The 12,194-nt window shown below is 45.0% G+C and overlaps 1 protein-coding gene across 1 annotated transcript in view; it reads right to left on the minus strand.

The window, feature by feature from the left end:
• The window catches only part of LOC140398145 (transmembrane protease serine 13-like), a 59,571-nt gene that overhangs the window by 28,863 nt on the left and 18,514 nt on the right, over window positions 1-12,194 (minus strand). The window contains exon 2 of the mRNA XM_072486458.1: window positions 10,284-10,521. Coding sequence (XP_072342559.1) covers window positions 10,284-10,521 — 238 coding nt within the window. The remainder of the gene's footprint in view (window positions 1-10,283; window positions 10,522-12,194) is intronic.

Genomic DNA, 12,194 nt, shown 5'->3' on the forward strand with positions numbered 1-12,194 from the left:
TGCCTGCCTGCGACTGCTCTGCTAGTGAGAGCCGCCTACAGGGCAGCTGCTCTTTATACCTCCCCTCAAGGGGGTGGAGCCAGGGGTGGAGCCCACAAGGGCACCAACATGATACATTCTGTGTAATATCGTACAATGGTCCATAGGTGGAGCCCACATGGGCAACAGCGTGATCCAGTGTAATACATGGTGAATGGTTAATACACTTTGGGCAGCACGGTAGCATAGCGGTTAGTGCAATTGCTTCACAGCTCCAGGGTCCCAGGTTCGATTCCCGGCTGGGTCACTGTCTGTGCGGAGTCTGCGCGTTCTCCCCGTGTGTGCGTGGGTTTCCTCCGGGTGCTCCGGTTTCCTCCCACAGTCCAAAGATGTGCAGGTTAGGTGGATTGGCCATGCTAAATTGCCCTTAGTGTCCAAAATTGCCCTTAGTGTTGGTTGAGTGGGGTTACTGGGTTATGGGGATAGGGTGGTGTGGGCTTGGGTAAGGTGCTCTTTCCAAGAGCCGGTGCAGACTCAATGGGCCGAATGGCCTCCTTCTGCACTGTAAATTCTATGAATACGATCACCACATTTTAGAAAAAAATCACCTGACCTTGCCAGCTTTGCTTTCTGTCTCATGCATCAGTCTAGCTTTCCATGAGTGCATCTATACCATTTTCCACAATCACTCTCTGGTGGATAGCTCCACACTTTAACTATTCTTTGAGCAAAGAAGTTTCTCCTGAATTCCTTATTGGAGAATTAGTGGCCATCTTACATTACTGACCCCGAATTTTGGATCCGCCACAACAAGTGAAATATTGGGCGACACCGGGTGGAGGGGGTAGAAAATAGCCACTGGCAGGATCTTCTGGACCCGCTGCTGCCAACGGGGTTTCCTGTTGTTTGCACCTCCGCCACCAGGGAAGGCATGGTGGTGAGGAAGATCCCACCGGCAGGAACGGACAGAAAATCCCGCCCATTCTCGGCGTTGACTCTATTGAATCCTCTCATAATTTTAGAGAAAAGAACCCAGTTTGCTCAATCTTTCCCAATAGAAGAAAGAACAATACAGCACAGGAACAGGCCCTTCGGCCCTCCAAGCCTGCGCCGACCATCTATCTGCCTAAACTAAAACCGTATGCAATTACGGAGTCCGTATCCTTCCATTCCCACCCAATGGAATGATCACTTATAACGCAACAGAGCAACTGAGTGCAACAGAGAGTATGTACCTGTCAATTGTCAATGGTTGCGCAAGGTACAATTATTGAGGCAATCAATTGAATAGCAAAGCTAGTTGTGAGTTATCGTGCTTCACCACTCTCTGAACATTCACGGTTTGCCTCTCACACGGCCTACAATCCCAGTAAAAGGATGCATCATTCATGAAAGAGCCAGTATTTATCTTGAAATGCCCTTCAACTCCCACACACTGAGGTTTGAGACAGAATCACAGCCTGCAGCATACAATGCGGTGCTACAGTCGGAGATGTGTTTGTAGGAGCCACCCAGGGTTTAGAGATGTCATTTGTCGAAAAATATTCACAACAAAGGCTGCCAGCTTTTACCTCACAAGCACAACACACGCTTACACACACTCACACACACTCACACATGCTCACACACGCTCACACACGCTCACACACGCTCACACTATCAGTTAGACACATACAGACGTGGTGGTGTGTCATGGTTCGCTTAGCGAGTGGGGGTTACTCTGGCAGCACACACTTTGACATGTATCTTGTAGTTTAGAACTATGGTTGAGGTCCCAACTTTCCCTCCGTCTTATGGCTGACCAGGAATCTCTGCCACTCCAACCACCTGCTGTGTGTTGGAAGGATTTTCAGGTTGATAAGGTAAATATTGGTCCTTTAGAGGATGAGAGGGGAGATTTAATAATGGGAGATGAGGAAATGGCTGAGGAACTGAACAGGTTTTTTGGGTCGGTCTTCACAGTGGAAGACACAAATAACATGCCAGTGACTGATGGAAATGAGATTATGACAGGTGAGGACCTTGAGAGGATTGTTATCACCAAGGAGGTAGTGATGGGCAAGCTAATGGGGTTAAAGGTAGACAAGTCTCCTGGACCTGATGGAATGCATCCCAGAGTGCTAAAAGAGATGGCTAGGGAAATTGCAAATGCACTAGTGATAATTTACCAAAATTCACTAGACTCTGGGGTGGTCCCGGCGGATTGGAAATTGGCAAACGTGACAGCACTGTTTAAAAAAGGAGGTAGGCAGAAAGCGGGTAATTATAGGCCAGTGAGCTTAACTTCGGTAGTAGGGAAGATGCTGGAATCTATCATCAAGGAAGAAATAGCTAGGCATCTGGATGGAAATTGTCCCATTGGGCAGACACAGCATGGGTTCATAAAGGGCAGGTCATGCCTAACTAATTTAGTGGAATTTATTGAGGACATTAACAGTGCGGTAGATAACGGGGAGCCAATGGATGTGGTATATCTGAATTTCCAGAAAGTCTTTGACAAGGTGCCACACAAAAGGTTGCTGCATAAGATAAAGATGCATGGCATTAAGGGGAAAGTAGTAGAATGGATAGAGGATTGGTTAATTAATAGGAAGCAAAGAGTGGGGATTAATGGGTGTTTCACTGGTTGGCAATCAGTAGCTAGTGGTGTCCCTCAGGGATCAGTGTTGGGCCCACAACTGTTCACAATTTACATAGATGATTTGGAGTTGGGGACCAAGGGCAATGTGTCCAAGTTTGCAGACGGCACTAAGATAAGTGGTAAAGCAAAAAGTGCAGAGGATACTGGAAGTCTGCAGAGGGATTTGGATAGGCTAAGTGAATGGGCTAGGGTCTGGCAGATGGAATACAATGTTGACAAATGTGAGGTTATCCATTTTGGTAGGAATAACAGCAAAAGGGATTATTGTTTAAATTATAAAAGATTAAAACATGCTGCAGTGCAGAGAGACCTGGGTGTGCTAGTGCATGAGTCGCAAAAAGTTAGTTTACAGGTGCAACAGGTGATTAAGAAGGCAAATGGAATTTTGTCCTTCATTGCTAGAGGGATGGAGTTTAAGACTAGGGAGGTTCTGCTGCAATTGTATAAGGTGTTAGTGAGGCCACACCTGGAGTATTGTGTTCAGTTTTGGTCTCCTTACTTGAGAAAGGACGTACTGGCACTGGAGGGTGTGCAGAGGAGATTCACTAGGTTAATCCCAGAGCTGAAGGGGTTGGATTACGAGGCGAGGTTGAGTAGACTGGGACTGTACTTGTTGGAATTTAGAAGGATGAGGGGGGATCTTATAGAAACATATAAGATTATGAAGGGAATAGACAGGATAGATGCGGGCAGGTTGTTTCCACTGGCGGGTGAAAGCAGAACTAGGGGGCATAGCCTCAAAATAAGGGGAAGTAGATTTAGGACTGAGTTTAGGAGAAACTTCTTCACCCAAAGGGTTGTGAATCTATGGAATTCCTTGCCCAGTGAAGCAGTAGAGGCTCCTTCATTAAATGCTTTTAAGATAAAGATAGATAGTTTTTTGAAGAATAAAGGGATTAAGGGTTATGGTGTTCGGGCCGGAAAGTGGAGCTGAGTCCACAAAAGATCAGCCATGATCTCATTGAATGGTGGAGCAGGCTCGAGGGGCCAGATGGCCTACTCCTGCTCCTCGTTCTTATGTTCTTATGTTCTTATAACCAATCCGTTCAGCCGTACTCTGAACACACATTCCATGGCCAACAAGTCCTGGGGTGGGTCTCAAACCCAGCGCCTCTGGCCCCAGAGGCAGGGGCACTAGACCTCCATTCACATGCACACTCAGATTTACACACTCATACACTAACGCAAAGCGCTTAAAGACACGGGCACATCAATACACACCCTCATCCACATTCTCACACCTACACTCATCTCTGAATCATGGAACTTTTACAGCACAGAAGGAGGCCATTCAACCCATCCCCTCTGTAGCAGCTCTCTGGAAGAGCAATTAACTTAGTAGCATTCTCCCTCCCCTTCTCCCTGTAATCTTGTACATTCTTTCTCTTCAAATGATAATCCAATTCCCCTTTGAATGCCTCAATTGAACCAACCTGCGCCAGAAAGTAAAATCCAGACCCTAACCACTTGCTGCAGGAAAAGAGTTTTCTCTCCTCTCGCTTTCCCAATACCTCATTCTCGACCCTTTCACAGGTGTGAACATGTTCTCCCCACCTACTCTGCCCAGCCCCCTCATGAGTTTCAACACCCCTATCAAATCCCCTCTCGACCTTCTTTTCTCCGAGGGAAACAGCCCCAACTTCTCTAATCCATCCTCTCGGTGTTCCTCATTCCTGGAACCATTCTCCTGAATCTTTTCTGGTCTCTCTCCAATATCTTCACAACCTTCCTCAAAGGGCAGTACCCAGAACTGGATGCAATACTGCACCTTAAGTGGAACTAATGTCTTTTACAAGTTTCACATCCCCTCCTTGCCCTTGCTCCTTGAATTCCCTTGAAACAACCTTTGTTTTCCTAACACCCCCCTCTTTGAGAGAAATACATTTTCATCATCATGAAGATTTCTTTACATTTGTATTGCATCCACTTTTCACAAACTTAGCATGGTAAATATCTGACTACATGGCATTACATTGTACAAGTAAATGTTTCTTAGTTAGCAATTTATATTATCACACGTAGGCTTACATTAACACTGCAACGTAGTTACTGTGAAAAGCCCCTAGTCGCCACATTCCGGCGCCTGTTCGGGTACACCGAGGGAGAATTCAGAATGTCCAATTCACCTAACAGCACGTCTTTCGGGACTTGAAATGAAAAAGAAAAATGAAAATCGCTTATTGTCACAAGTAGGCTTCAAATGAAGTTACTGTGAAAAGCCCCTCGTCGCCACATTCCGGCGCCTGTTCGAGGAGGCTGGTACGGGAATTGAACCGTGCTGCAGGCCTGCCTTGTTCTGCTTTCAAAGCCAGCGATTTAGTCCTGTGCTAAACCAGCCGGGAGGAAACCGGAGCATCCGGAGGAAAGCCACGCAGACACAGGGAGAACATGCAGACTCCGCACAGAAAACACACATCATATTATGTAATTACAATTATTTAACCAAAACAAAGGCAATAACTTCAACAGTATCATCAGAATCTATACATGGTAACATTCTTACACCCAAGTCTTGTGTTCCTTTTTCTTCTGATTTCCAGTTTTCCTCTCACAAAAATAATGTTTCATTTAAGTCTATGGCGCAATTGTCCTTTTCGTCACTTGTAGGTATAGTTCTACTCTCAGGACAACTTTCCAAATTCACATGTGGCAAATTCTCATTTTGATTTAATACAGCCAGAAAGTCATTTTTTTCCATCGCCATCTCATGTCTTCTCTTGTCAAAATCCCATTTTTAATTCAGAGTCTCTGCTCATTGACTCAGAAAGATCACTTCACAATTTCAGTCCCTCTGCTTGACAGGGGCTGCTTTAGCACACTGGGCTAAATCGCTGGCTTTTAAAGCAGACCAAGTCAGGCCAGCAGCACAGTTCAATTCCCATACCAGCCTCCCCGAACAGGTGCTGGAATGTGGTGACCATTTTGTCCGTTGTCAAACTGCCTGCGGCCTCTTCCTCTCTGCCAACAACTCCTTTGTGGGGGCCCCCGAATATCTCCTCTCCACCTCAACTATCCCATCCAGCAGTCACCTGTGCTCCCAATTTCCATTGTTATTTCAACACACGTTCCACAGGCTGTAGTAAAATCTCACTAACCTCAAAATCACTTCAGGCATCTTTCTGGCATCTCAACCTTCTTCTCAGCTCTCTCTGTCTTTGCTGAATAGTTCTCTTTTCGAGTACCTTTGACCTCAGACATCTTGGAAACTTTTCTTCATTCCTCTAGTTACCTTAACTAGCTGCTCTTCAGATCTCTGCACTTGTCTTCTTAACCTACTCAATGGTATGACTTTTTTCTCTCAAAGCGGGGAGAGATGTTCCCTCTTTAGCCTTCTGAACCAAATGTTCCTAGCAGAGCTGTGAAAGTGCCTTCTCTCTCACTACCTATCTCCAACTGCACACAAATTAGCTAAACTAAAACTTAAAAGGCCCCAATTGCTAAGCAACACCCGCATACCTCTGTTGACCTATTTATTACTCACCCCATAGCCCTATCTAAGCACATAGAAACACAGTTGGAACTTAATCAACACCTCCACATACAAACATATTTGTCCAGCATCAATCTAATTATAGGATTTACCCTTCTAGGCACAAGCATTAAATTAAACCCACTTGAAATTCTATCTTATTTCTTTTGCTTACCAATGCAAATATAAATTCTTTCAAACTACCTTTGCTTTCCTCACACTTCACAATTCTCCACATTGAACTTCATGTGCCATGTGCTCACCCACTACATCAATTTGCCTATGACCTTTTCAAGTTCGACACTGTCCTTCTTCCTGTTGACAATGTTTTGAGGTTTTGCAAATTTTGAAATTATGCCCAGTACACCAAGATCTAGATCTTTCCGGTTTAGCTCAGTTGGCTAGACAGCATGTTTGTGATACTGAACAAAGCCAGCAGCATGGGTTCAGTTCCTGTACTGGCTGAGATTATTCATGAAGGCCCTGCCTTCTCAACCTTGCCCCTTGCCTGAGGTATGGTGATTCCTCAGGTTAAACCAACACCAGTCAGCTCTTCCCCTCAAAGCGGACAGCAGTGTACGGCTATCTGGGCCTGTGGCGACTTTACATTAATATATATCAGAAAAAGCAAGGGTCCCAATACTGCCCATTGCAAACCTTCCTCTAGTCTGAAAACATCCATTAGCAACTATTCACTGCTTCCTGTCACTCAACCAATTTTGTATTCATATTGCTATTTCCAATCTTATTCTATGAGCTATAAACATTGCTCACAAGTCTGCCGTGTGGTATCAAATAGCTACTGGAAGATCATGTCAACGTAACAACGCCATTGCCCTCATCAACCTTCTCTGTTACCTCTGCAAAAACTCTGGCAATTTAATTAAACACAATTTTCAATCAAGATCCATGCTGAGTTCCCCCATAAGGCTGCGTACTTAGCCACCTACTATACTCCTTTCTACACATGAATGTGTGGTAAAATTCGACTCCAACTCTTTCTATAAGTTTGCTGATGACACGACCGCAGTGGATCGGATCTCAAACAACGATGAGTCAGAGTATAGGAGGGAGAGAGAGAACCGAGTGACGTGGTGCAATGACAACAATCTCTCCCTCAACTTGAGCAAAACTAAAGAGCTGGTCATTGACTTCAGGAAGTGAAGTGACGCACCCCCCCCTATTTGCATCAATGATGCTGAGGTGGAGATGGTTGAAAGCTTCACATTCCTGGGTGTGCACATCACCAACATTCCATCCTGGTCCACCCACGTCAGTGCTATGACCAAGAAAGCACAACAACGCCTATTACTTCCTCAGGAAACCAAGGAAATTCTACACGTCGACATTGACTCTTACCAATTTTTACGCCACATAAATCGTCCTATCAGGCTGCATCACAGCCTGGTATGGCAACTGCTCGGCCCAAGATCGCAAGAAACTAAAGAGTCGTGAACACAGCCCAGTCCATCACGCGAATCCGCCTCCCATCCATTGACTCTGTCTACAACCCCGATGCCTTGGGAAAGTGGGCAGCATAATCAAGGGCCCCTCCCACCCGGGTTATTTTCTCTTCCAACCTCTTCCATCGAGCAGAAGATACAAAAATCTGAGAACACGCACTAACAAATTCAAAAACAGCTTCTTCCTGCTGCTACTAGACTCCTGAATGACCCTCTTATGGACTGAACTGATCTCTCTACTCATCTTCTTTACTGTTGTAGCACTACACTCCGTATGCTTCGCCCGATTTCCATGTCTATGTATTTACAGTGTGTATTTATCGTATGCTCTGTTTTTCATGTGTGGAATGATCTATCTGGACTGTACGCAGAACAATACTTTTCACTGTACATCAGTACACGTGACAATAAATCTAAACCTGTCTTCTCAAAGTTTCCCCACCACTGAAATTAAACTGACTGGCCTGTAGTTGCTGGCTTATATTTACACCCTTTATTGAATAAGAGTGTAATCTTTACGATGCAGTTCTCTAGCATAAGGAAGACTGAAAAAGTATAGCGAATACCTCCACAATTTCCACTCTCACTTCCCTCAGTATCCTTGGATGCATCTCATCTGGTCCTAGGGGCCTTATTAACTTTAAGTACAGACAGATAGGCTGGCCAATGCCTAATCAATTTTAAACCTTCTAGTGCCTGAAATGTCTCTTCTTTCACGGCGTCCTGGGTAACATCGACCTCCTTGGTAAGGTTGAATGCAAAATATTAATTTAATACCTCAGCCATGCCCCTGGCTCCATGTGTAAATTCACTTTTAAGTCCCTACTTGGCACTGTTCCTCCTTTTATCACCCTTTCAGTATTTATATATCTGCAGAAGACTTTGGGATTCCCTTTCATCTCAGCTGCCAGTCTCTTTTCGTACTCCCTCTTTGCTTTACGTATTTGCTTTCTTTACCACCTCTCTGAACCTTTTATATTCAGCACCGTTCTCAAATATATTTTCCATCTGTCCTGAGCATATTTTCTTTCTCTTTATTTTAATTCCTATCTCTTTTGTATTCCAGGGAGCTCTGGATTTGTTTGCCCGACCTTTCTCTTTGAAGGCAGCCTACCGTTCAGCTACCCTTTCTCCTGTCTACCTTTGATGCTAATTTATTCAGGCCTAGGGGGCATGTGGCGCAGCGGTTAGCACTGGGACTGCGGCGCTGCGGACCCGGGTTCGAATCCCGGCCCTGGGTCACTGTCCGTGTGGAGTTTGTACATTCCCCCCGTGTCTGCGTGAATTTCATCCCCACAACCCAAAGATGTGCAAGTTAGGTGGATTGGCCGCGCTAAATTGCCCCTTAATTGGAAAAAAATATAATTGGGTACTCTAAATTTAAAAAAATAATAATTCAGACCCCCAATTAATAATTTTTACTCCAGATTGTTCGTTGTCCTTTTTCATAGGAAACCTAAACCTGATGATGCACTGATTGCTGTCTCTTAAATGTTCTCGTACTAACACTTGATGCATATGGGGCTGGTTTAGCACACTGGGCTAAATCGCTGGCTTTGAAAGCAGACCAAGGCAGGCCAGCAGCACGGTTCAATTCCCGTACCAGCCTCCCTGAACAGGCGCCGGAATGTGGCGACGAGGGGCTTTTCACAGTAACTTCATTTGAAGCCTACTTGTGACAATAAGTGATTTTTATTTCACTTGGTCCTCGGCAGTCCTAGGAAGCAGGTGTCACGGGGACTCCTTTCTCATTGAACTGGAAACATACTGCTGTGGGAAATTTTCCTGAACACGTTCTAGCAACTCTTGCCCCTCTCTGCCCTTTACTCAACCACTATCCCTGTTTATATGGGTAATTAACGCCCCCATTATAGCTGAAATTATATACACAAACTCATTAAGGCATACACAGATTCACACACATATACACTTACTATCAGGAACAAATATGTACAAAGCCACTACAATCGGCACATACACATATATTCACATCGACCTCCACACGCGCACAGCTCCATGAACAGGTGCGTATTCAATTGTGGACACCAAAACATTTCACACCGATGCACAGGAGCATCCTGTTACATAGAGACACAGACAAATATGCTCACACTGATTAATGTTCTCAAATACATCAACTGAAATACAGAACTTCACACACTCAGGGTAACATTCTCACACAATAACAGACTGAAAATCGCTTATTGTCACAAGTAGGCTTCAAATGAAGTTACTGTGAAAAGCCCCTAGTCGCCACATTCCGGCACCTGTTTGGGGAGGCTGGTACGGGAATTGAACCGTGCTGCTGGCCTGCCTTCAAAGCCAGCTCTTTAGCCCAGTGTGCTAGACCAGCCCCAGACTAATACATTATATATACACAGACCAACATACTCACACACAGACTAAGGCACACTTACACATCCAGACCCTCAGATTAATGCATTCATAAACACAATGATTAACATATACACAAACACACACAAATAGAGTAAGATGCACAAACACACACAAATAGACTAACGATAGTGATGTTTAAGGGGCATCTTGCCAAATACATGAAGTGGATGGGAATAGAGGGATATGGACCCTGGAAGTGTAGAAGATTTTAGTTTAGTCGGGCAGCATGGTCGGCACAGGCTTGGAGGGCCGAAGGGCCTGTTCCTGTGCTGCACTTTTCTTTGTTCTTTGTTCTTTGTTGTGCGTTCACACACACGCGCATTAGATAACTTACCATTACTCTGGGTGACTTGAGTTGGAGGATGTGCAGGGCCCGCAGAAGGAATGTAATATGGTTGGTATGTTCCCTGCCCTGCGTTGGGGTAAGGTTGATGTGGATACCCTCCAGCACTGGGGTAAGGGGGGGGTTGATTTCCTCCTGTGTAGGGATACGGCGGCGGTGGGTACTGTCCTGGTGCGTTCCGGTTTGCCGGTGGTTGAACATTCTCTGGCAAATAATTCTCATAAACATTCTGCAATGAAAGAATGAAATGCAACTTTTAAAAAAATCTTTCTCACTGTCGTCATACCAGACCCCACTCCGAAAGAGAGAAGGACGTCGCGCCGGTATGTGCTAATCATCACATTGAATTCTCACACAGATTTTTTTATTTTAAATGTACTCTTTAATGGGATGTGGGCATTGTTGGCAAGGCCGGCATTTGTTGCCCATCCGTAACCGCCCTTGGACTGCCTTTCAAGTTTCACACTGCAGTTAGGAGTCAACCACATTGCTGTGGGTCTAGAGTCACATATAGGCCAGGCCAGGTAAAGACAGACGATTTCCTTCCCACAAGGACATTAGTGAACCAGGTGGGCTCTTACACCAATCAATGATGGTTTCCTAGTCATCATTACAGAGACTAGCTTTCAATTCCAGATATATTAATTGATTGTAATTGCACACTATTGCCCAATGTAAGATGTTGATGCCAAAACACAGCAGGAAGGAATTGGGAATCAAACTGTGCTTTAACTAGCCTGAAGAAGAGGCGACGAACACCCTCAAAGCAGAAGGTACCCAGGGCAGGATTCAAGGCCTAGCCTCTGATCAAGAGGCCAGTCCTCTAGCACAATTCCCAGAATTCTAATGCCTGTGAACTGGACTTTGAAATCTTTGCACTGTACAAAAAAAAACTCTCTTTAAATTCTATGCCAAAATTGTTCACAGAGTTTTAAGTGATGAATCCACACAGCGGGATATAAAGACGCCAAAAATATACACAGTTGTGCCAAATATTGTCATCAATAGAGACAGGGACTCCAACAAAAAAGAAGTGAATAATCAATATCTTGATTTGAGGAATCTCTGAATTCAAAGGTTAGAAACCTCTCCGACCATCTCCTTGGTGTAACACTTCAAACTGACCAAAGTCTGCTGCCAGATTTGAGTCCAGAGCTTACCTAGCTTCTTTCATTACCTGGTGCAGGAGACTCCTGGACAAAGATTCTGGCCTGGTTTGGATAAAGCAAATATCTCACCAAACCTGATGCTAAAACTGTTCCTTTGGATCCATGTGAGAAAATTGAAATGAGGGCGTACTAAATCCTGGCTGTTCTCGTACCTTTCACTCTCCGTAAATCTGAACTCATCCAAAACTCCTTTGTCCATACCGTAACTGGTGCCAAATCCCAGTGCTCGCTGATCTCAGCACCCATCTAATTCTGACCCCTTCTGCATTCCTGATCCCCAGCGCTCCACCAATGTCCCTTCAGCTCCCCCGGGCCTAAACTGGGATTCCCTTCCTGAACCTCTCTATCTCTCCTCCTGTAAGATGCTACTTAAAACTTTAGGTGGTGCTTGGAAACACTTCTGAGAGGCTCTTTGGGAGGTTCGAGCACATCAGAGGTATTATATAACTTATAGAACATAGAACATAGAACATGTAATGTTCTATGTTCTATTACAACGCAGTACAGGCCCTTCGGCCCTCGATGTTGCGCCGACCTGTGAAACCACTTTAAAGCCCATCTACACTATTCCCTTATCGTCCATATGTCTAACCAATAACCATTTGAATGCCCTTAGTGTTGGCGAGTCCACTACTGTTGCAGGCAGGGGTTGCTGTTGCTGTGTAGGTCACCGAGGGCCCCAGTGGCAGCTGCTAGCATGAGGTTCCAAAGCCAATAGATTAAATACCAAGGG

The sequence above is a fragment of the Scyliorhinus torazame genome, chromosome 21 (assembly GCF_047496885.1).
Source record: "Scyliorhinus torazame isolate Kashiwa2021f chromosome 21, sScyTor2.1, whole genome shotgun sequence".
NCBI lineage: Eukaryota > Metazoa > Chordata > Chondrichthyes > Carcharhiniformes > Scyliorhinidae > Scyliorhinus > Scyliorhinus torazame.